This window comes from Staurois parvus, unplaced genomic scaffold (genome assembly GCF_062004578.1).
Source record: "Staurois parvus isolate SC_StPar_1 unplaced genomic scaffold, SC_StPar_1.0 ptg000232l, whole genome shotgun sequence".
Lineage (NCBI taxonomy): Eukaryota > Metazoa > Chordata > Amphibia > Anura > Ranidae > Staurois > Staurois parvus.
Genome location: NW_028318028.1, coordinates 353,094 through 377,810, shown reverse-complemented (window position 1 = coordinate 377,810; position 24,717 = coordinate 353,094). Strand labels below are relative to the sequence as shown.

General features: G+C 42.7%; 1 protein-coding gene across 2 annotated transcripts in view; it reads left to right on the top strand.

Annotated features, from left to right (window-relative positions):
- Positions 1 to 10,472: 10,472 nt before the first annotated feature.
- The window catches only part of ACP7 (acid phosphatase 7, tartrate resistant (putative)), a 40,991-nt gene continuing 26,746 nt past the window's right edge, over positions 10,473 to 24,717 (top strand). Inside the window, exons 1-2 of one of the 2 annotated variants that reach the window (XM_089679791.1) lie at positions 10,473 to 10,660; positions 21,634 to 21,738. In XM_089679791.1, the coding sequence (XP_089535917.1) occupies positions 10,618 to 10,660; positions 21,634 to 21,738 (148 nt within the window). In that variant the 5' untranslated portion in view covers positions 10,473 to 10,617. Of the gene's footprint in view, positions 10,661 to 16,679; positions 16,815 to 21,633; positions 21,739 to 24,717 lie in introns of those variants that run through there. The other variant, XM_089679792.1, reaches the window with a different exon arrangement.

The following is a 24,717-nucleotide window of genomic DNA, read 5'->3' as shown; positions in this document are numbered from 1 at the left end:
AGTGGTGATCATTTAGCAAAAAAAAAAAACAAAACAAAACAACCCCACAAACAACCCTATTTCCGTTATACAATTCTGCAAATAAAATTGCTCTTTATAGGTTTAAGCGAAAATGTATTAAGCTCCATTTCTTTGGTGAAAATAACTAAAATAATTTTTTTAAAATATAGTTGGTAGGAAAGTTATAGAGTCCACAAACTATGATATGTATTCCTGGAAAAAAAAAAAAAGTTAAACCTGATGCAGATGACCGATCTCATTTCTTGCGGCCCCAAAATGCCAAGACAGTACAAATCCCCCACATTTGAGGACAGTACAAATACCAAATGACACTTTTGGAAAGTGGACAGGTATTTAGGAGGCATGGCAAGTTTTATGACGTTGGGAAAAAAAAAAAAAAAAAAAACCCCCACACAAGAATTTATACATTTTTTTTTCCATACTGTGACCAGAGCAATATAATGTTACCATAGTAACATTGTACTATGGGGAGGTGTTTTTTACCACACACTATGATCGCTTATAGCAGTGTATCTCACTACTATAAACAAGCATTTTTACGAAATAAAATGGATTAATTAAACATGTATTGCCATTAGCAGTGATTGGCCCTGTCTGTACCATGTGATCACTGTGACCAATCTCAGCTAGCAACACAACTGTACACAATGAATAGTATGAATCAAAGCCATTCATGGTTTACCACTGTCATGTGATCTGCTGTGGTCACAGCGATCACATGGTATTGGCAGTAGACTGTATTGTGCATCCAGTGTGTCCTGTGGACACAGCGGATGACAAATTGCACACAGAGCCTGTATGAGGTGCATTCTGGGAAGGACATCCTCCCAGAATAGGGCTCCCATCTGGCAACCCCTGGGTACCTTTCCTCACCCTCTTTTCCACTCACTATAGTTTTTTTCTGCAACTAATCTTACCCACAGAGCTTTCTCCATCCCCACACAGTTGACTCTGTACTATAGCACACAAGGAAAGCCTATAGATAGTTGCATGGCTCTTGTATGGTGTGACGGGAGTGACTTTTGGGGGTGGGGGGGGACCTCTGTATCATCTCCCCAAATCATTATGTTTAACCCACCCTGTGCCTGTTTAAGGGGTACAGGGTGTGTATGTGAATGTCTCAGTCTTGTGTATAGTTGTGTTCCTTTGTCTAGGCCACATGGCTGTCCATGGTTTGTTTGCCATGTGCTACCCCCCCTTCCCCCCCATTGTGCTGTGTCTTCCTGTCCAGCCAACTATTATGGGATGTACCGTTTGTGTATTGGTGTGGGGGTTGGTCAATGTCCTTTGCCATGTGCTTCATCCCATTGTTCTGTGTCTTGGTGGGATGGGGAGGGGTGATGATTTATTTCCTTTTCTTGGTTGTGTTTCCCCGCCCTCTGTATATATCCTGTGTTTTGTGTTAAAATAAAAAGAGTTGGCCTCCTGTTTTAAGAAGAGCTGGGTGGTGTCTATTTCCTGAGGGATTTCAAGGCTGTGGTCCGTGGATGGTGTTCGGACAGCGGAAGCTGCAGGATAACGAAATATACCCAAGTGCGGTCGGGTACCGGTTCCGTTACATATGGATTATACCTTGTACTGACTGTGCTATCCTGTCATAACAAATTGTTCTATACCTCCCTGCACATTTCCTTACATAGACCAACTCTTCAATAAATATTTTGAACATGAAAAATAAAGGTTGGGTTGCTTCTGTGTGCATCCTGGTTCCCACCTATTTTAGCAAGTGATGCCATCATAATTCATAGCAGTATCTCCAGTGTGATTTTGAGGTGTCCACAGAAATGATCCTCAGGCTGGAGGTAGCGTTGTGCTGGGGGGACACCGGGGTCCTTCTGTGCATGTCCCCTGAGGAAGAGTCTCCCCTCATTATCAGATGTGGAGATGAGGGAGTAGAGGAAGATTGAGACAAATATTCGGAATGCACTTCATTCTCTCCGCCCATCACTGCCTTCCTGACATTCCACTTTCATCTTATCCCTGGAATTAAAGGTTTAGAAAATCACAGGGTACATGATTCTAGGTCATCAATTCAATCATTGGATATTATATACAGGGATCAGAAAGTTCATCCACAGTACTGACAGGTTGATGGCTTTGTTTATAAACATAGGGTTAGCACTAAGGGTAGGGTTACTATTATGGTTAGTGTCAGCAGTACGATAATTATGGTTAGCAATAGGAGTGGGGTTACCATTAGGCTTGGCAATAGTGCTAGGAGTAGAACTAACATTAGGATGGAGTTTTAACACTAGGGGTAGGGTTACCATTAGGGCTAGTGTTAGGGATAGGATTATCATTGGGCTTTACATTAGTACTAGGAGCAATGATACATTAGAGTTAGGGTTACACATACTAGGGATAGGGTTGGTTACCATTAGGGTTAGCGTCAGCAGTAGGGTCACCATAAGCGTTAGTGTCAGCAGTAGGGTTAGTGTCAGCATTAGGGTTTGTCATGTTTCACACGACTGTCATGAGAGTTTTCTATATCTAGTCTCTGCGCCCCCCCCCCCCCCCCCCCCATTTGGTTTAGTTAATGTTGTATAGATAGCCCTCAGCCCTTCCCAGGAATGCATTGCAGCAAGCCTCATGGCATTGAGCAGAAACAAAATGATCTTTTGACCTATGGAATTTCATTGTAAGATTCTCTCAGTTTATGGAATAAACTTCACAAGATGTCACTCATTGAGTCACTGACTGTGGTATCCAACTGTTGTTGAAGTTATTGCTCTCTCATCACAACTGTAAGTTACAGAGATTGCACTATCAATGCTTAGATTGGAGAGACAGAACAGTCAAAAGATCAGTGGAATGCTTCTTATGCACCTGGCTAATCAAAAGGAACAGTGAACTGCCTTCATAGGAATCCTTGCTAGCTAGAATACACAGTGAGATGTTACATGGATACTGGATATAACAGCTATAGAGAGTGCAGCCACCTCTACACAAGTCTGTATGCCTTTAAGTATATCCCAGCATAACACTCAGTGTCAGGACAAATTGATGTGAATGTTTTACAACCGCATGTTTATACACTACCACACAACTCTTGCCTGTGAACTTATAAGAAAAAAATAAAAAAATAAATCTTCCTGCAGCCATTGCCTAGGAAACCTGCTCACCCACAGAAAAATTGATACATTTCTCTGTAAACTCTATCAACCTCTCTCCTTGCCAACATGTTTCAGGAAAGTAATATACAGTCTGGGGAAACACACAACCACAATCAGAGCTTCATCCACAGCAGGACTTAAATAAAAGAGAAATGCTTAAGAAATTCAACCTGGAAAGTGCAAGAGAATTTTAATACTGATAAAGAATTGCTGTTTAAGATTAATGACTTATGGTCTAATACTGTTAAATGCATGTCTGCTCTCTCCCAACAATCTCATGAGCCAATACAACTAGAGGGCGCTATCCAGCAATTGAATGTTGCTTATGAGAATCAAAGACTTAAATATATTGCTTTGTTAAAGCGGTACAACTCTCAAGGGTCATTGGAAGAATTAATGAGTTTTGAGGAGCTCAATATTGAGAGACAATTTAGTGGTGTGAACAAAGACAAAAAGGCAGGAGGTGAGAATAGCTCAGCTCCATGAATCCAGATCTTATCGCTCTGCGTCTACTAGATGCTCCTCAAGATCTTCCAAATCCCTACAATCAAGATCGACAGTAACTAATAAAAGCCCGTGCGGATGCTGAAAATTCAAGTAGCTTTCACCCAAAAGAAAGCAGAAAGAGGCTCATGCTGCAGAAAGAGGTTCAGGCTACGTAAGAAAGCAGAAATGGAGGCTCAGGCCACACATCAGAAAGAAAGCAGAAGTTTTGGAAAACCGACGTGAGCATGGTACAGCCATGGCAAGGTTAAGGGTCTTAGAACAAGCCACTAGTGAAAACAAAAACACAGTTCCAGACACTCAGCTGTGTCTCAGATTCTTCACACACCTCTCCAGAACGTCAACTCCCTGTCACAGCAGCCAAACTACTCCATCAAAGTCTCTTCTCTGCACCTACTGTACATAAAGACCATTTGCACTTATATCCTCCAATACATCAGACTGCAGCATCTCAGCTAGCTGCAGACACTGGTGTGTATTTAATAGACCGTCCATCATACATTGGCACCGACAGAATACCTCCTAGCAAACGCACAACTCTACAAACCAACATACCAATGGACTTTAAGCCAGTTCCGGCCCTGAAAGCCTTAACAGCAACATATGTTCCCAAATTACTCCACATAAGTACACCAACCGTCACAACCAACTCTGTTCCTCCTGCAGTCATGAGAAGGGAGGAGAACCTAAAATCGCCAGTGTCCAATACATAAACCACATCCACTTAAGAAATCATCAGCTTCAGAAAGAAAACCCTCCAAGAACATAAAAAGGAACTTTTGAAGCAATTTGGGGTTTGCTACAAATGCTGTGCCTCTACAGAACACATTGCAAAGGACTGTAAAGCAATAAATGTATAGAGTGACAGTGATGACCATGTGCAAGCTCGTCATCAATTTTAGCACAACTCTACTACGCTCACAATCTTCCTGAGGCAAAGCAAGGCGGGGAGCGCCCAGATCAAGCAGCAACTACCACCCCAGTGTTCTCTACATGCACAGAGGTCTGTGGAGAAGGATTCTGTGACAAATCCTGTGCAAAGATATGCTTGGTCTGTGTATACCCCAAAGGTCAACCTGAAAAGGCCATAAGACTGTATACTATTCTGGATGATCAGAGTAACAGATCTCTTGCAAGAACAGTTTTTTTGAACTGTTGAACATAACTGGAGATGCTCTGCCTTATACTCCGAGTACTTGTTTCGGCACTACAGAAGTCTTAGGTAGGAGAGCCAGTGGTCTTGTAGTTGCTCCTCTGAATGACAATGTGGAAATATCTTTGCCCACTATCACAGAGTGCAACCAGATTCCAAGCATCAAAGATGAGATCCCTACTCCTGAAGCCACTTTTCACCACTCTCACTTAAAGCACAAAGCCAACCAAATACCAGCCCTTGATGAAAGTGCCGATATCCTGCTGTTACTTGGTAGAGACATCCTAAGGGTGCACAAAGTTAGTCATCAAATCAACGGTCCACACAATGCACCATATGCTCAGCGTCTGGATCTAGAATGGTCATCATAGGCAATGTCTGCCTAGACAAAAACACAGGAGGTCCTACTCAGTCTCTTCCTTTAAAAACATATTTCCTGTCCAATGGACGAACAACTTGTTCTGCACAACGACCACACAAATATATTGTGAAAGACTGGGGGGGGGGGGGGGGGGGGGGGGGAGAAGAGGGAAAAAAAAAAAAAAAAAAAAAAAAAAAAAAAAAAAAAAAAAAATCGGCAACAGTGTTTGAGGTAACCACTAAAGACAATGAGTTGGCAGCTACCATAGGAGACAAAGAATTCTTGAAAACCATGAGTAAAGAGTTCTACCCAGATGATTCCAACAGTTGCACCATTTTGTACCCCAAGAAAGACTACCAAACAGGGTACATGCAGAATCAGTTTGTTTCTTTAAATCACAGTTTGAACCAGAAGCCTGAGATGAAAAAGCACTTCGTGGACTTTATGCAGAAGGTGTTTGAGAGAGATCATGCTGAGCCTGCACCTCCTCTTATGGAAGGAGAAGAATGTTGGATCTACCATGCTTTGGTGTCTACCATCCTCGCAAACCTGATCAGATTAGGGTGGTCTTGACTCAAGTGCTCGTCATGAAGGTGTCTCCTTCAATGTCAATCTTCTGACTGGACCTAACCTGAACAACCTCATAGGAGTTTTACTTCGCTTCAGACAAGAGCCAATTGCTGTTATGGCCGACATTCAGCAGATGTTCCACTGTCCGTGAAGACTACAGAAACTTCCTCAGGTTCCAATGGTACTGCAATAATGATGTCAACGATGAAGTCATAGACTATCGAATGAAGGTATATATGTTTTCGATAACAGTCCTCCTGCAGTAGCAATTTGTGGACTGAGGAAAACAGCTCAAGAAGGTGAGAAAGAATTTGGATCTGATGCAAGAGAGTTCGTCGAAAGGAATTTCTATGCAGACTGACTCAAATCTCTGCCCAAGAAGAAGCTATTGACCTTACTAGAACCTGGAACATGCTTGCCACTGCAAACTTCACAAAATCATCTCTAACAGCAGCAAGGTCATTATAGCCTTTCCTACTGATGACCATGCTGTCAGTTTGAAGAAATTCCAACTAGGATCTGACCTTTGTTACACAAGGCAGTCTTGAAATGTGAACGTGTCTTAACATTCCAAAGCAATCCAAGTATCAGCCTGTGACAAGCCCTTCACAAAGCGAGGAGTATGGTCTACACTAAACAGCATTTATGATCAGTTAGGTTTCATTACACTTTTCAGGGTAAAGATTCTGCTCAGACAACTTACTTCTGAAAAGGTCAGACTGGGATACCACCTTACTCAAGGAGAAACAAAGGTGGGAATCCTGGAAACAGTCTCTAAAAGCATTAGAATAACTCCAGATAAATCACACTTACACACAAGCATCCTTAAAGAATGCCACCAGAAGAAAGATTCATGTCTTCTCTATGCCTAAACAATGGCACTACGTTTCCACCATCCTTAACCCTGCTGACTGCAGCAGTCGTGAAGTACCTACTACTGCATTTATAAAAAGGAACTAGTACTTCTTTTGCCCAAAGAGGAAGACAAGTGATCAACCGGATTTAAAAAAGGGAGGTTAGAAGGAATTGTGCATGTTGCTGCCTTCCCCTCTGAATATGGATTTCCCTGTCTCAGCCTGGACTTTGAGACCAACATCTGCAAGTATTATGCTAAATGTTTGCATTGTTCTCTTTTGTTCCTCCCTTCCCACTTGTTTTGCAGATGTTCCTGGAAAGAATCTTCATTATTTTGGACTTGAACTAAAGTTTATTATAATAGAAATCATAGATTGACAGGGAGTGTCATGTTTCACATTACTGTCATATGCCTTTAAGAGTTTTCTTGTCTCTGCCACTCCCTTTCCTTTGGTTTAGTTAATGTTGTATAGATAGCCCTCCCCCTTTCCCAGGAATGCATTGCAGCAAGCCTCATGGCATGGAGCAGAAACAATATGATCTTTTGACTTATGGAATTTCATTGTTGTAAGGTTCTCTCAGTTTAAGAATAAACTTCACAAGAGGTCATTCTCATTAAGTCAATGACTGTGGTATTGAACTGAGGTTGAAGTTATCGCTATCACAACTAAGTTACAGAGATCACACTATCAATGCTTAGATTGGAGAGACAGAACAGGGTTACCATTAGCAGTAGAGTCACCATAAGAGATAGTGTCAGCAGCAGGGTTACCATTAGGGTTAGTGGTAGCAGTAAGGCCACCATGAGGCTTGGCATTAGTGCTAGGATCAGGGTTGCCATTAAAGATGGTGTGTTAACACAAAGGGTAAGGTCACCATTAGGATTAGTGTTAGAGTTAGTGGTAGGATTGCATTAGGGTTAGGATTATTGGGCTTAGCGTTAGTGCTGGGAGTAAAGTTACCATTAGGATAGGCGTTTTAGCACTATAGAACATTTAAGAAATTATTTTCGATCCTGCCAAAAATGCAGTGCCTCTGTAGCTTCCTGTGGACATCACTGATATCTAAAATATTATAAGCTCTCAGATAACTTCATGTGAGAATGGGAGGTGTTTGTAGTTCATATCTGAAGAACAATCGAAGGACAAAAGATACAACATAACAGGAAGATATCCAGTGTCTCAGGAGTTTTCTGGCAGAAAAAAAAAAAACAAAAAAACAAAAAACCACCACTCCTAAATATTGTACAAAATGCTCTATATGAGAGTTTGTCTGAAGGGAACTGGCATTTTTTTTTTTTTTTTAAGCCCATGCGTTAACAGAGGGAATTAAATTATTTTTAAAATCTGTTTTAACACAAATACATTACAGGGCATATGAGTCTACAGGGTGACAGAACAGAATAAATATGTACTTACAGCTGATATATAAAGTCTGCATACCCCTGTTAAAATGTCACGTTTCTGTGATGAAAAAAAAGCCAAAAAGATAAATAATTTCAGAACTTTTCACCTTTAAATGTGACCTATAAACTGTACAACTCAGTTGAACAACAAAACTGAAATCTTTAAAGTGGAGGGAAGTAAAAATACAAAACTAAAATATGATGGTTGCAAAAGTGTGCACACCGTCTTATAACCGAGGATGTAGCTGTGTTCAGAATTAAGCAATCACATTCAAAAGAATGGTTAATAGGAGTCAGTACATACCTGCTATCATTTAAAGTGCTTCTGATGAACCCCAAATAAAGTTCAGTTCTAGTAGGTCTTTCCTGACATTTTCCGGTACATGGAAGATAAAAAAAAATCAAGGATCTCTAAAACACCTGGAGAAATGGACCATATGCACAGGACAGTTAGCAAGATGTCTAGTAGAGGGCACACTAGGTGTACCCAAGCACTGCAGATATCTATTGTGTGTCTGCACTTCTATCAATCTAGAACAGGGATCTCCAAGCTATGGCCCATGGCTAGGGTCAGTGGTGTATCATCAATGTACACAGATTGAGGTCAGCACACGCTGCTTATGGTCTGTTTGACCTGATTGGGACCCTGATGTAAGGGGGGCTCTGATGGGGACCTGATGTAAGGGGGGGCTCTGATTTATAAAATGTTTGTCGCACAAATATTTGTAAAATACGTGATCTAAAATTCCCCATCCACATGTCTTGTGTGCACTGCACAGTATAACAATATAAACTCCACCAAATACTGAAAATTAAAAATTGAAATCCTGTGGAGGTAAACAAACGTCTCAACCTTCAAGGAAAAGCGAAGGAAAGTCTCAAAAAATAATTTGAACTTATTGCTTAAAGTTTTTTTTTTTTTTTTAAAAAGGTCTCCGCCTGCAGTTGGATGTGCACATAAAGCTCCACATTGTTGAAAAACACAGTCTCCATAGAGACCCGCTGCGCTCTCACCTTCCATATTTGACCGAATACCACTCAGGTCTGAAATCAGCCTTTGTAGTCCAGATGCCAGCCCTGTGGGACCCCAACATCCCCCAATCTCCTAGATCAATAATCCTCCATTCCAGGATATGCTGAGAAATAAGCAAAAACAGAGCTTCCAGTTCAAATAAATTATGAGTCTCCCCCCAACCAATAAACTCAAATACTCCACCTAAAACTGTATTCTGAGTTCTAAGGGTTCAGTATAGCTCAGGAATGTATGCATTATACATGTTACCATTATGGGGTAATAGGTCACTTTAAGATACAGACCCATCCATAACATTCTGACTGTATACAATCTACAGTATATTCTACAGGTTGTTTGAAAGTGCCAAATACATGGAAATTCTGTAAGTGCAATTTTATGTGGTTTATTCAAATAAAACAGTAGAACTCTATGATAGTTTCCTGATCATTCCTACTGCATATCTCTGTGGTGGAGAGCACAAATGGTCACCTGGTATATTGGAAGGTCCCCTTCTGTCGGGAGGATCCTAACAGAGTGGATACTCATCCCAGCCGTTCACAGGAGGCTAATCCATTGCAGGGGCTTGAGGAAGGCAAGCACCCAAAAAGCACTTATGACCCACCTAAGCACAGGGGGCAATATATTGCAGTGAAAGGTTCTGGAGGGGGAGCATGAGTGACAGCACGGAGCACAAATTACCTGCTATAGTCACCAGCTATATCACCAAGTCACCATTGTATTTAAGATGTGGAAGGAGTTTTGTAGTACCGGGACTTTATAAAGACAAACTGACATATTGGAGTTTTGGAGATTGACCTTTTGAAGGACATTCTTTAGCACAAATTTCCAGTGTGATGTATTAGGGGGAAGGTGAACTGTAGCCCCTTAAAAATGTATATATTTGCATTTTAGGTTCTTTGTCACGATTTATTTTTTTTATTTTTCATAGCGTGCTATATGGACAGCCTCACTGAGGAGGGAGGTGCATAGTAGAACGATACATTTGTTATTGATACACATTCATCTTTTTAGAGATGTGACTACACATTCACTCATTGAGGAGGGAAGTGGTGTATTGTACCACATCACACAAACTCAATCACATTTATTTTCAGAGTGGGGTTCACATCCATTTATAATAATATTTTTTTCAGTTATAGGAGTGGCAGCACAGCATTCCAATTGATTTATTATGACACCCACTTGTGTTAGTTGCTAGTAGCAGCCTACAGATCCTACGACTCCTGCTGTGCAGGGTTTCTCACTATATTATTAACCCAGGCCTTGAAATTTCTACTCGCATTTGGCAAGTGGAAATAATGTGGGGGAAAGTGTGTGCTGACACTCTGCACAAGACAGGAGACAGGCAGCAGTACACTGGGCTGTATATTATTCCACAGCGAGGGAGTGGGCAGGGCAATGAGCTCCACTGACTGACAAATTCTAGAGCAGTGGGTAGGCTCCACTTCGGTGTATGGGGACAAGATGGGTGTGACTTGGCATGCAGTGGCCACTTTGATCCCGAGAATCAGATTCCGGGACCCCAACACTTCACCCCACATGGCACTGCTGTTCCAGGAGTGGAAGGAGGGATGAGGAGCCCAGGTACTCGGGGAGAGGATGGAGGACACTCCACTCAGATGGATGACAGCCACTAACACAAGTAAGAACCTCTCCAGGGCCCCAAACTATGGATCTTTGTGCTGGCACACACCATCATTGTGTGGGGACTCAGCATTTGTATCAGTGTTTGAATTGTACCTCAAAATCGATATCGGGGGAAGAAAAAAAACAAAAAAACAAAACAAAAAAAAAAAAAAACCACCACGACAATGCCCCATCGTTGGGGTCAGTGGGAGGAATGGTGCCCCAGTGTTGGGGTCCCTATTGATGTAAAGCACTTTTCCGTTTACATTGTTGTTGTTACTATTTATTTTTGTAACTTGTGAATAAAATGTTTATTAGTGTAATTTAACCGCTTTCCTGCCACCCTATAGCAGAAATCCTGCTACAGGGCAGGATTGCACAAAATACATACACACGATTTTGCATTTCTGGGTAGGGGGCGTGCACAGGCCACATTTTCCTGATGCCATTCCTGGTACCCCAAAAAAAAGAGGTGTCTGTAGCAGACACAGAATTAGAGAGGACACCCGATTTAAGTTAACTTTTTTGTCTGAGTATAGATCTAGGCTTGTCCCAAGCAGATTTGAAACTATTTACGTTGATTGGCTCACTACCACTGCTGGAAGTTTTTTCCAAGCATCAACTACTTTCAGTAAAATACTCAGATTAGTTTTGAACTTTCCTCCAGTTAGTTTAAGGTCATGTCCCCATGTTCTTGATTTTGGTTGTGTGTTGAAAATACTGCCCTCCTGAACCTTATTCACCCCCCCCCCCTTGATGTGTTTAAAGGTTTCAATCATGTCTCCCCTTCAGACTGTACATGTTAAGTTTCTGAAGTCGCTCTTGATTGGTAACAATGGTGAAAGGTCTGGGGGATAAAACCTATCTCATCAATATTTTTGTAAGGGAGGTCTCCAGAACTAAACACAGCATTCTAAAAAAGGAGGTCTAGCTAAAGATCTATATAAGAGAATCAGGACCTCCTTCCTCCTGCTGGTTGGTGACCCTACTAGTGATACATCCTAGAATTGTATTTGCTTTCCCCACTGCCTGGCCACACGGTTTGCTCATTTTGCAATCATCTGAAAGAAGTAGCCCCAAAGCCTCCTCCTCTGAAGTGCTGGCCAACAATGTACCCCCAATGTTGTACTCAAGGGTTTCTTTTTCCCTAGGTGCATTATTTTACATTTAGAAACAACTTCAGTTTCCACTTTTTTGACCAATCTTTCAGCAATGCCAAATCATGTCCCATGTTAGGCACCTCCAAGGATATCAACCTTATTGCACACCTTTATGTCATCAGCAAAAAGACATACCTGATCACTTACAGTCAGGTCCATAAATATTGGGACATCAACACAATTCTAACATTTTTGGCTCTATACACCACCACAATGGATTTGAAACGAAACAAACAAGATGTGCTTTAACTGCAGACTGTCAGCTTTAATTTGAGGGTATTTACATCCAAATCAGGTGAACGGTGTAGGAATTACAACAGTTTGCATATGTGCCTCCCACTTGTTAAGGGACCAAAAGTAATGGGACAATTGGCTTCTCAGCTGTTCCATGGCCAGGTGTGTGTTATTCCCTCATTATCCCAATTACAATGAGCAGATAAAAGGTCCAGAGTTCATTTCAAGTGTGCTATTTGCATTTGGAATCTGTTGCTGTCAACTCTCAAGATGAGATCCAAAGAGCTGTCACTATCATTAGGCTGAAAAAACAAAACAAACCCATCAGAGAGATAGCAAAAACGTTAGGCGTGGCCAAAACAACTGTTGGAACATTCTTAAAAAGAAGGAACGCACCGGTGAGCTCAGCAACACCAAAAGACCTGGAAGACATCGGAAAACTAGTGGATGACCGAAGAATTCTTTCCCTGATGAAGAAAAAACACCCTTCACAACAGTTGGCCAGATCAAGAACACTCTCCAGGAGTTAGGTGTATGTATGTCAAAGTCAACAATCAAGAGAAGACTTCACTAGAGTGAATACAGAGGGTTCACCACAAGATGTAAATCATTGGTGAGCCTCAAAAACAGGAAGGCCAGATTAGAGTTTGCCAAACGACATCTAAAAAAAGCCTTCACAGTTCTGGAACATCCTATGGACAGATGAGACCAAGATCAACTTGTACCAGAGTGATGGGAAGAGAAGAGTATGGAGAAGGAAAGGAACGGCTCATGATCCTAAGCATACCACCTCATCAGTGAAGCATGGTGGTGGTAGTGTCATGGCGTGGGCATGTATGGCTGCCAATGGAACTGGTTCTCTTGTATTTATTGATGTGACTGCTGACAAAAGCAGCAGGATGAATTCTGAAGTGTTTTGGGCAATATTATCTGCTCATATTCAGCCAAATGCTTCACAACTCATTGGACGCCGCTTCACAGTGCAGATGGACAATGACCCAAAACATACTGCAAAAGCAACCAAAGAGTTTAAGGGAAAGAAGTGGAATGTTATGCAATGGCCAAGTAAATCACCTGACCTGAATCTGATTGAGCATGCATTTCACTTACTGAAGACAAAACTGAAGGGAAAATGCCCCAAGAACAAGCAGGAACTGAAGACAGTTGCAGTAGAGGCCTGGCAGAGCATCACCAGAGATGAAACCCAGCATCTGGTGATGTCTATGCGTTCCAGACTTTAGGCTGTAATTGACTGCAAAGGATTTGCAACCAAGTACTAAAAAGTGAAAGTTTGATTTATGATTATTCTGTCCCATTACTTTTGGTCCCTTAACAAGTGGGAGGCACATATGCAAACTGTTGTAATTCCTACACCGTTCACCTGGTTTGGATGTAAATACCCTCAAATTAAAGCTGACAGTCTGCAGTTAAAGCACATCTTGTGCGTTTAATTTCAAATCCATTGTGGCGTTTAGAGCCCTGGACCTGACTGTATATGCACAGGTAAGACCTCCGAAAATGTAACAATACACCCTACCTGTTGAAGATCCTGTCCAAAAAACAGAAAATCCTTCTGTACAGAACACACATCATTCTGGGACAAATCATTTGTGGGGCACGACAACATCAACATTGCACTGTTCACTAGCTTTTTTGACAATTATAAAAGTCGTGTTTTTTTTTTTTTCCCCTCTCTCCTAACAGTAGAACCAGGTAAACAGCTAACTTGCTTTGACACTTCACATGATTTCCTAAAGAAACACCACTTACAAACAAGAAGACGACTTCTATTTTTAGGAGCCTTATCCACAACACTTGCCTGGAATGGAACCTCAGGGTCTCAAAAGATGTTAAGTAGTCAGGAAACTGGCTATCGCATTGAGAGACCCTAAAATTGTAAGCCCAAAGTTTCTTTAAAAAAAATAAAAATAAAATAAAAGTTGATAAATTAAAAATCCAAAAATAGTTTTATCGAGTCGCTATTTTAATTGTTAACCATTGTTGTTTACTTTGCAGGAACGCCATTCAACTGCAGCATTAATCTGTTTATTCTGACAGCAACAGGGTGTGCTCTCATAATATATCTCATTATGTGCAGCACTGCTGGATGAGATGTTTTTCATCCACAGTTAAAAAAAAAAAAAAAAAAAAAAAAAAGAACATACATGTCCAAGCATGGGGGCCTGACGTGGCCAGTGGGTGGATCGCTCCTATGCTTCAGCATATATTTAAATTTTTTTTTAGATATTTCTTCATCCACATTGAACAATGTGGATAGAGAAATCTGTTTTCACGAGCTGAGCGAAATGAAAGAGCGTTTCATTAGAAACATTAGAAGTGGGTGGATGCAGGGCAGTATATTCTAAGGCTGGGTATAACACTTTTTCTGGCAAAGATTTCTTCAGCCCACAGGCTGCATTTAAACAAAAAAAAAAAAAAAAGGGAAAAAACCCATAACATATATGCCCAACAAGGACCAGCGACGCACTGGTAAGGATAGGTGATGAGTAATAGATCATAGATCATACTAACACAGACATACAAAGCCATTCATAACGCTGCCCCAGACTACCTCACCGACCAGATACCCAAATACCACCCAACACGTACTCTTTGCTCCTCACAAGACCTCCTACTTTCTAGCTCCCTGGTCTCCTCCCAAGCCCGACTGCAGGACTTCCCCCATCCTCTGGAACTCACTACCCCAATCCATCAGACTCACCTACCCTCCTCACCTTTGGCACACCCTGAAAACCCATCTCTTGAGGGAAGCCTACCCCGTCCTCACCTAACAGCCGATCTCCTCCACTCCATCCCCCACAGCCACTTCCTCCTGTACCACTACCCCCTCCCTCCTAGATTGTAAGCTCGAAAGAGCAGGGCCCTTGACCCCCTCATGTTTTGTTACTGTATTGTAACATGTTCTGTCCCCCACTATAATGTACAGCGCTGAGCAAACCTTTTAGCTCTATATGAATACTGTATAATATTACCTTTCTAGACGCCCTTCCCCCAATCATGGAGGAGCTATAGATCAGACACAATTCCCCCAATCACAGAGGATGTGTAATTCAATTTCCTATCCTCCAATCACAGACATCTATAGATCACTAACCCCTCACCCAGTTATGAGGGGGGGGGGGGAGGAATCTATGGATCAGAAACCTCTCCCCCAATCACAGGGGAGCTATAGATCAGACACCCCCTCCCCCAGTCACAGAAGATCAATAGATCACACCCCCCTCCCCCAATCACAGGATATCTAAAGATCACACCTTCCCCAACTACTTATCGAGAACCTATAGATCAGTCACCACTTCCCCAATCAAATAATCTATAGATTACATACCCCTCCTCCATTCACCAGATCCAAATATGTCCTCCTGTGGAGGATGAGCTGTGGGGAGGGAGAGGGGCAGACAATCCCCAGAAATGGCCCCCCTACCTTACCTGGTGTTCCTCCAACAGAGCCTGCAATGTACAGAGAGGAAGAGTCAGAGGATGGCTAGGACACCAGGGGGGGTTAGACATGACAGGGTGGGGGAGGAATTGACATGATGGGGTGGGGGACAGATATGATGAGGGGGAAAGGAGGACAGACATGACACAGAACACACAGCGAAGGTAGAAGAGTTCAGAAGATGACAGGAGGTGACAGAGCAATCTTCTCCCAGATCTGGATGGAGAATATTCAGGGGACATCTGTGGACCCCTCAATTCTGTGCAGAATTTGGGGTGCAGCAATCAGGTCATGCAGCTGGAAGTAGAGGGGTCAGAGTGCAGAAAGGGTCCCACAGAGGAACCACTATGGGGACCCACACAGATACCCCACAGGGGGCAGACACTATGGATAGACCCCTCCCCCATCTCTAGGAACAGATACCCCCAGAGGGATATCCATCTTTATCTACCTCTCGGGGATGGGGGGCTAACGCTCTGTAGAGATGGGGGAGGGATCAGCAGTCTCCACCCCCTGTAGGGTAAGTACCATCATTCTGCCCCTTGGGGGGGGTGTTATCTGTCCCTCTAGATGGTAAAGTAAAGGTGTCAGTAGTCTTCACCCCCTGTGGGGTAAGTACCATCATTCTGCCCCAGGGGGGAATCTGTCCCTCTAGATGGAGTAGGGATCAGTAGTCTCCACCCCGTGGGGTATTATCATTCTGCCCCCGGGGGGGGGGGGGTATCTGTTCCTCTAGATGGGGGAAGGGGTCAGTAGTCTCCACCCCCTGGGGGGTAAGTGCCATCATTTTTGCCCGTCTGTTCCTATAGACGGTGGAGGGGTCAGATTCCCCCCCGGCGATAGGCAGTGCCGTTCCCCCGATGGGGTAGGTACACAAGGGGTCGGTCGGTACCTGGGCGGCTCTTCGGCACCATCCGCTCCGCAGGAATCAGGAAGTAGAGCTCGGTATGGGGACAGACCGGGCACCGCGCGCGCACCACCTTCCATGCCGCCGCCTTCTCCCGGACGCAACTGACCTTCTACCTGGCCCAAGACGACAGCGCTGCACTTTAAGCCTCCCGCAACCTCCCCGCCGGCCAATGACAGGTGAAGGGAGGGGTTTCACTATCATTATTGTAATGCTGGGACACTGCGCTCCTCCCACCGCTGGGGGTCGCTCTGCTCTTTCTCCGCCCATTGCCTTCAGTGCAGGAAGGTGGGGAAGCGGCTTTGCTCAGGCTGTCTTTAGCCCCTCGTCTTGTGCTGTTGTCATTGGCAGCAACCGGCGCTGAGAAGTCTGGTGTCCCTCCTGTATAAGGACTACAGCTAAACTTCCGGTATGCCTTCTTCTCTGTTATCCTCCTAGTCCTGTACTGCAGCATAGAGACAGCTGGGCTACACAATGTCCTGAGTCCAGCTCCTGCCTGGGGCAGTACATGGGGGCACTACATGGGGACACTACATGGGGACTTCATCTCCTTTCTGTTGAGGAAGATTCATTTGGATCTGTATAGACACCAGTTTGTACAGTACAGGTGACAGATATGTAAAGCGATAGTAAACCATAGAAAGTGAAAAAAAAGGGTAATATCATAATAATTATTATTATACAGGATTTATATAGCGCCAACAGTTTGCTCAACACTTTATAATGTGCATCTCATACTAGCCCACTATGAATGAAGCCCTCCAGCAGCACGCTGTCACCACCCACAGGGCTTCCATCTTCACCCGGTCTTCCTTCAAGGTTTGTGGGCTCTGGCCGTCTGACTAGGCGAGCCGCGATGATGTCACTCCTGCGTGCTGGGCATGGCACAGAGCTCAGGTATGCTATTCCTTCAGAGCACATAAGTCGATGACGACTCCGGCTGCTGCTAGCTGGAACATCTCCTTTACGGTGCATGTTTACCACTTGCCCTCCAGAGGATTCCCCCCCTTCCTGACCAGGCCATTTTTTGCGATATGGCGCTGCGTTATTTTAACTGACAATTGCGCGGTCATGCAACGCTGCACCCAAATGAAAGTTACTTCCATTTTTTTCCCACGGATTGAGCTTTCTTTCGGTGGTATTAGATTACCTGTGTTTTTTTAATTTTTTGCCCTATTAAACAAAAAAATACAATTTTGAGAAAAAAACAATAATTTTGACTTTTTGCTATTAAACATGTCCAGTAAAAAAATTTTCAAAACTCAAATTTCATCATAAATTTAAGCCATGCAAAGCAGTGTGCACGAGCTGACAGGGATGAGAACTGTTTTGTTTACAAACTGTTCTCCTCCCTGTTGGAGATCCTCAGCAATCACCAGGCAGGACCCGGTGATTGACAGCCGTGGCCGCGAATGGCAGAGCAGAGCACTGGTTAAAGCTTGTAGGAGGAGTTTTCTTTCTGCTCTAGGATACAGGACCCCTGATCTCTGTCTGGACAGCGCTGATTGGCCCTGTGCTGATCACATGCACTCTCCCAAGAAAAAAAAAACCCCTCTCTAGCAATACACACCAAACTGAGCATGTGCAAAGTGACTCCACACGATATGTCTTATCAGGAGATAAGAGGGAGACACTGGAGGAAGGGGAGGATCAGAGAAGTTAGGGTCAAACAGCGTTTTTAAACATTGCAGAGGATTAACTCCTTAGGTTCCACAGTGAGTATAACAAGCGTGCTTTACTGCATATACAGATTTTACTGTTGTGGGTTTAGTAACACTTTAAAGCCTGGTTCATACTAATGAGGTTTTTTTAGTGCTTTTTGCAGAAATGCACTGCAGTCCATTAAACATGGTTTCCTATGGGACACATTCACATCTATGCTTTTTTAAGCCACTGTATTTTTGGAAATGGTCAGGGACCATTTTTAAATGCAAAACATTGCGTTTTTGGTTCAATAGACGTCAGTGGAGACACTGCAGAAAACACATGTAGTGTGTTTTTTTTTTTTTGTTTATACATTTTTGACACGGTTTGCATTTTTTATTCTGTCCAGCAACAAATTGGCCCCCCCAAAAATGCAAAATGCATCAATAAACGTGTAAAAAAAGGCGCATGCAAAACGGACAAAACGCATACTGCATTGGTGTGAAGCAGACGTTACACAGAAGATATTCTTTCCTGATGTTCCTTCACTAAAGTCAATCAGACAATATATAGAGCTGCAGAATTTATTGGGGATACAGAAAAGAACCCCGTAAACCCCAGTGCAGTCACACATTCCTTCTGCAACTAAGCAGCCAGCACTGAGACAGAACAAACTGAATACAAAAAAGCTTCCTGTTTACTCATTGATGTTGTGCAATGTAAATGATTGTGTGAATTTGTCAGAGCAACAGCTGCTTTCAAAGGTCAGGAAGCTAAACACCTGTGTGATTGGACAGCGATGGAAGCAGCCCTTCCTGGACTCACCACAGTACCAGACACTAGTTTCTGGCAGTGAACTGGATTCATTTAATCACCCCAGAACTAGCAGGATACACATAAGGCTGCTTCCATCAGAGGCTCATTACACAGGTGTTTGCATTTCAATAGATTCTGTCCAAGAAATAGGGACGTTTAAAGCAGAAACCAACATAGATCAACTTTGTTTTTACCATAATGTTCTGCTCCAGGTCTCTGAAATATTGCCATTCCACCTCCGGGTCCTGGTTTTATGGCAGTTAATCCTCACCAACCAAAATACTCCAAAAAAATATGTGCACCGCACTCCGATATCTTTCACCTTTTGACATTTTTCACCCTCTGTAGGGCTTACTCACTAACGTGTCAGAGGGCTGGTGATGGGACATCTTTTGAAATAAATGAGTGGATGATACTGAAGTGCAGGGCATAGATAACACTGTTCAACAAATTTTTATTTTTTGCCAGTTTTGGAAACAAAAGGATCCATTTCTTAATGAATTTCACATTCTGAGTTCAAATATAACAATGAAATTTGTCAATTGGCTCTAGTTTTTCTGTAAACGGAAAGTTTTCTACTATAGGCGTAATGACTACATAATGCACAATAATTATATAGATAGATGTCTTTCCACAAATATAAAGCAAGTGATATTGACTACATAACAAACCCTAATGGCATAATATATTGCATAGGATTACCAAGAAAAATTATAGCCATAAGCTAAGTTGAATCATTTTAATACTTAGGATTCTCACTAGTTTTGTCTTCAGTTTGTGTCGGTTTTGCTTCTCTTGGCTTTTCTCTTGTATTCGAGGAAAGGGCTATCTCTTACAACTGCACGTGACTACACGCTTCAGGTTCTTCCTCACTTGACTCAACCACAAAGGATTCTGGTGCTTTAGGAATTGGTAGCTCCTCTCCATGAGGAACTGGACGTATTGCCGATGGAATATTTGGATAGTGCACAGATAACATTTTCTTCTTATTTAGCCCTTTTACAATTGGAGGCACCATACAAAAGTAACAATTACTAACATGATCTGTTGGCTCTCTCCAAATCATTGGCACAGCGAAAGGCATAGATGCCTTTTTTCCATTCAACCATTGCTCCAGTGCCGTCCCACAAGAATTGCAGCATATATGTGGTGCCCAGCTCTTGTCCTGGTCTCCTATCTTGCAGCCAAAATACAAGTTGTAGGCTTTCTTAATCATTCCTGTTATCCTCCTTTTTTGTGAGATAAAAGTTATTTCACCGCAGATATAGCAGAAATTATCTGCTTTATTCACACAAGTTCGAGGCATTACTGAGTAGCCTATATAAGCATAAAACGAAATGTAAAGACGCTGTCCAACTACAATCAGCTACAGATACTACAGCTTTTATGCAGTGAAGTGATGCAATTAAAGGCTAATATTGCATCATCTCAGTATACATGCAATTTTCTTTTGGTCACCAGTATCAATTGCGCAATATGCAGCTGAAGTTGCATCATAATTTTGAATGGCTTACGTCATTAGATGGGTGAATATATCATGGAAACTAGAGCCAATCAACATTTTTTAGGGTCATTTTCGTTTTCAGCACCCCAAAATTATGTAAGATTAGCTAATTTTATGCCCAAAACTTTTTACCTGTTGAACAGTGATAATCATTGTTTAACATATAGGATCAGGTTTGGATGTTATATTGAGGTTAAGACCTCATTACTGTCAGTGGCGTCCCGAGGCAGGTAAGGGGGGTGCGCACTGCACGGGGTGACACCTACCACACGGGGTGACACCAGAGGCGCTCCACAAAAAGGTACGTTGTAAAGCAAGCCGACAATTCCCGCAGGATGGATCTGATCCATTCTACGGGGATCGTCGGCTTTCTTTAAAACTTACCTTTCTGTGGAGCGGGTCCGGTGTCAACCCGTATAACTTGCATGCTGACGATCCCTGCAGGATGGATGGGATCTGCGGATTGGGGAGTATAATGGATCGGACTCCGATCCATTATGTTCAATCCGCAGATCTGAACCATCCTGCGGGGATCGTCGGCATGCAACCTATACGGGATGACACCGGACCCGCTCCACGGAAAGATAAGTTGTAAAGAAAGCCGACGATCCCCGCAGGATGGATCAGATCCATTCTACGGGGATCGTCGGCTTTCTTTACAACTTACCTGTCTGTGGAGCGGGTCCAGTGTCAACCCGTATAAGTTGCATGCCGACGATCCCCGCAGGATGGTTGGGATCTGTGGATTGGAGAGCATAATGGATCGGACTGCGATCCATTATGTTCAATCCGCAGATCCAAACCATCCTGCGGGGATCGTTGGAGTGGGTGTCACCAAGTGTTACTGCACTGCGTGACACCAACCCTAGGGACGCCCCTGACTACTGTAATATCAAAGTGGCAGATTACGGCAATAAAATATATGGGAGATTAATTGTTTTTAAAGGTGCAGATTCCAGGGTTGTGATCCTCCAGCTACTCGATGGGTTGATGACCTGGAAAAATCAGGCAGAGAGAAGTCCAAAAGGTATGAGCTCCTGCACCTCATGCTTGTTCCAGGTCAGAGACTCACCAGGTATTAAAGACAGGGTAAGGGTTAGTTTGCACAAACAAAACCAGTCAACAGTGGCAGCTCCTGTGTTTCAATAGTGACAGTTTCCCTTTAAGAATAGCACATGATCTACATTTGTTTCCAGTGGCAGAGCTCTTTAGATCTGTTTTCTGATCTCTGATTACCATGTAATGTAATATATTTGTTTCCCAGGCACTATGTGGAAGCCCTTTATTTTCCTGTGTTCAGTGGTGTTACGCGTTCTTGGTGCTAGCATCGACCATTACCAACCCGAACAGGTTCACCTGTCCTACACTGGTAAGTACCATCCATACAGCTGGCAGATGCCAAAAATAATGCTTTAAAACCGTGCTGTGCGTGGCAATAGTCAGCCAAAGAGGTTTTGTTTAGTGCACGTTACAAAATGAGAGTTTAAAGCAACTTTTTTGCTTTGAAAATGTTTTCAAAAGGTTTCCTGCAAAAGAACACTTATTATTATTAGACACTGAAAAATAAAGAAATCCCTCACAAGAAAAAAACTACCCGGATTTTAGAGGTACCACACCAAGTTATAATAAAAACTCACATCTTTATTAAACAAATATTTATTACAAGAATATTAAAAAGGTTGTAGTTCAAAAGATCAAAACATGAGAGTACTGTTTAAAAACATATGCAGTTATGCATTATTGCAGTAGTTGAGGGTCATATTCCAACCTGGACAATAGGAATATCTCATGTAAATATCACTGATGCATTTCGCTGAACAAAGCCCACTTCCTGGCATACATTTCTAAGGTTACAAATAAAGCCACAATGAGCATCAATACAACAAGGTCAAATAGATCTTACAATCAATACAATACATATCCAATGTATATATAGTACCTGCAGTTAAAGCTCACATTACATGTAGCTTGTGCCCAGAATTAAAGAACTATAGTCGCCACAAAAAGGGTGAAACCCAACCATTAACAAAGGATTGAAGATATATGATACAAAAAGTGAACAAACAGGTATCCTATAAAAATAATAATAAAAAATGGTAGATAAAGAAATAGAGGGAGAAGGGGACTTTGAAAAAGCTTACATACTAGTATATGAGATCTCCAAACATGGAGACCCCCTTCAGGTGATGGGCTATAAAACACTAAAAAGTACTATATAATGGGGGCTTTTACATAATCATTGCTGTAATAGCCCAGGGACCTCTGATCTACACCCCTACTGCCCACATGTTATTATTATTATACAGGATGTTTATAGTGAAAGCAGTTTCTGCAGTGTTTTACAGCATGAAGGCAGCTAGCTATGGGGGCATCTGCTGCTCCGTTCACGGATCCGTGGCTTGGCCCCACTCCTCTCTCTCCTCATTGGCTGACTGGCTGTGATTGACAGCAGTGGGAGCCAATGGCTCCTGCTTGCTGTCTCAGCCAATAAGGAGGCAGAAACCCGGATCAGCCGAGGCTGTCATTCACATCGCTGGATTGCGATAAGGCTCAGGTAAGTATTAAGGGACCTGGGGGAGCTGCTGCACGCAAAAGATTTTTTACCTTCATGCATAGAATTCAACCCTAGAGCCTTTAGAGCCAGTTTAATCTCAGTATAAATACAGTTGATCTGTGAAGCCCTCAGAGGTTTGTTAGAGAACATTAATGAACAAACAGCATCATGAAGGCCAAGCAACACACCAGACAAGTCAGGGATAAAGTTGTGGAGAAGTTTAAGACAGGGTTAGGTTATAAAAAAAATATCCCAAGCTTTGAACATCTCACGGAACACTATTCAGTCCATCATCGAAAAATGGAAAGAGTATGGCACAACTGCAAACCTACCAAGACATGGCCGTCCACCTAAACTGACAGGCTGGGCAATGAGAGCAAAAATCAAAGAAGCAGCCAAGAGGCCCATGGTAACTCTGCAGGAGCTGCAGAGATCCACAGGTCAGGCAGGAGAATCTGTTCTCAGGACAACTATCAGTCATGCACTCCACAAATCTGGCCTTTATGGAAGAGTGGCAAGAAGAAAGCCATTGTTGAAAGAAAGCCATAAGAAGTCCCATTTGCAGTTTGCGAGAAGCCATGTGGGGGACACAGCAAAGATGTGGAAGAAGGTGGTGGTGGTCAGATGAGACCAAAATTGAACTTTTTGGCCTACAAGCAAAACGCTATGTGTGGTGGAAAGCTAACACTGCACATCACCCTGAACACACCATCCCCACCTTGAAACATGGCGGTGGCAGCATCATGTTGTGGGGATGCTTTTCTTCAGCAGGGACAGGGAAGCTGGTCAGAGTTGATGGGAAGATGGATGGAGCCAAATACAGGGTGATCTTAAAAGAAAACCTGTTAGTCTGCAAAAGACTTGAGACTGGGGGGGGTTCACCTTCCAGCAGGACATCAACCCTAAACATACAGCCAGAGCTACAATGTAATACAATCAAAGCATGTGCATGTGTTAGAATGGCCCAGTCAAAGTCCAGACCTAAGTCCAATTGAGAATCTGTGGCAAGACTTGGAAATTGCTGTTCAGACACTCTCCATCCAATCTGACAGAACTTGAACTATTTTGCAAAGAAGAATGGGCAAAATTTTCACTCTCTAGATGTGCAAAGCTGGTAGAGACATCCCCAAAAAGACTTGCAGCTGTAATTGCAGAGAAAGGTGGTTCTACAAAGTATTGCCTCCGGGGGGCTGAATACAAATGTACGACATACTTTTCACATATTTATTTGTAAAACAAAATTTTGAAAATCATTTATAATTTTCCTTCCACTTCACAATTATGTGCCACTTTGTGTTGGTCTATCACATAAAATCCCAATAAAATACATTTACGATTTTAGTTGTACCATGACAAAATGTGGAAAATTTCAAGGGGTATGAATACTTCTTCAAGGCACTGTATAGTCAGAGCCGTGCTGTGAGTTGAAAGTTCTGGTTTATCTGTATGGCATGCATTTATAATTATTCATATATACTGTTAATTCCACTAGTGACCCATCGACACCAACTTTATGGTTCATCTCACAATTCCGCAATTGCTAGAACTGGCAGTGGGGGAAGATTTCCTGGCCAGGGTCACAGGCTACAGTAAAGACCCAATGGTTTATCAGATCCTTCTTCACTGTAGGTAGCTGAATTAGACAACTATCCATTTAAACACAACTCTACCTCCCCAGGACTCTTACCCCTTCTTTAAACCCTCTCTTCAACAATTCTCATGTCCCCTTTCTAAGCTGACCATACACAAAGTGAATTTTGGCGGAAGGAGAAACCGCTGCTGAAACTTTTTTTT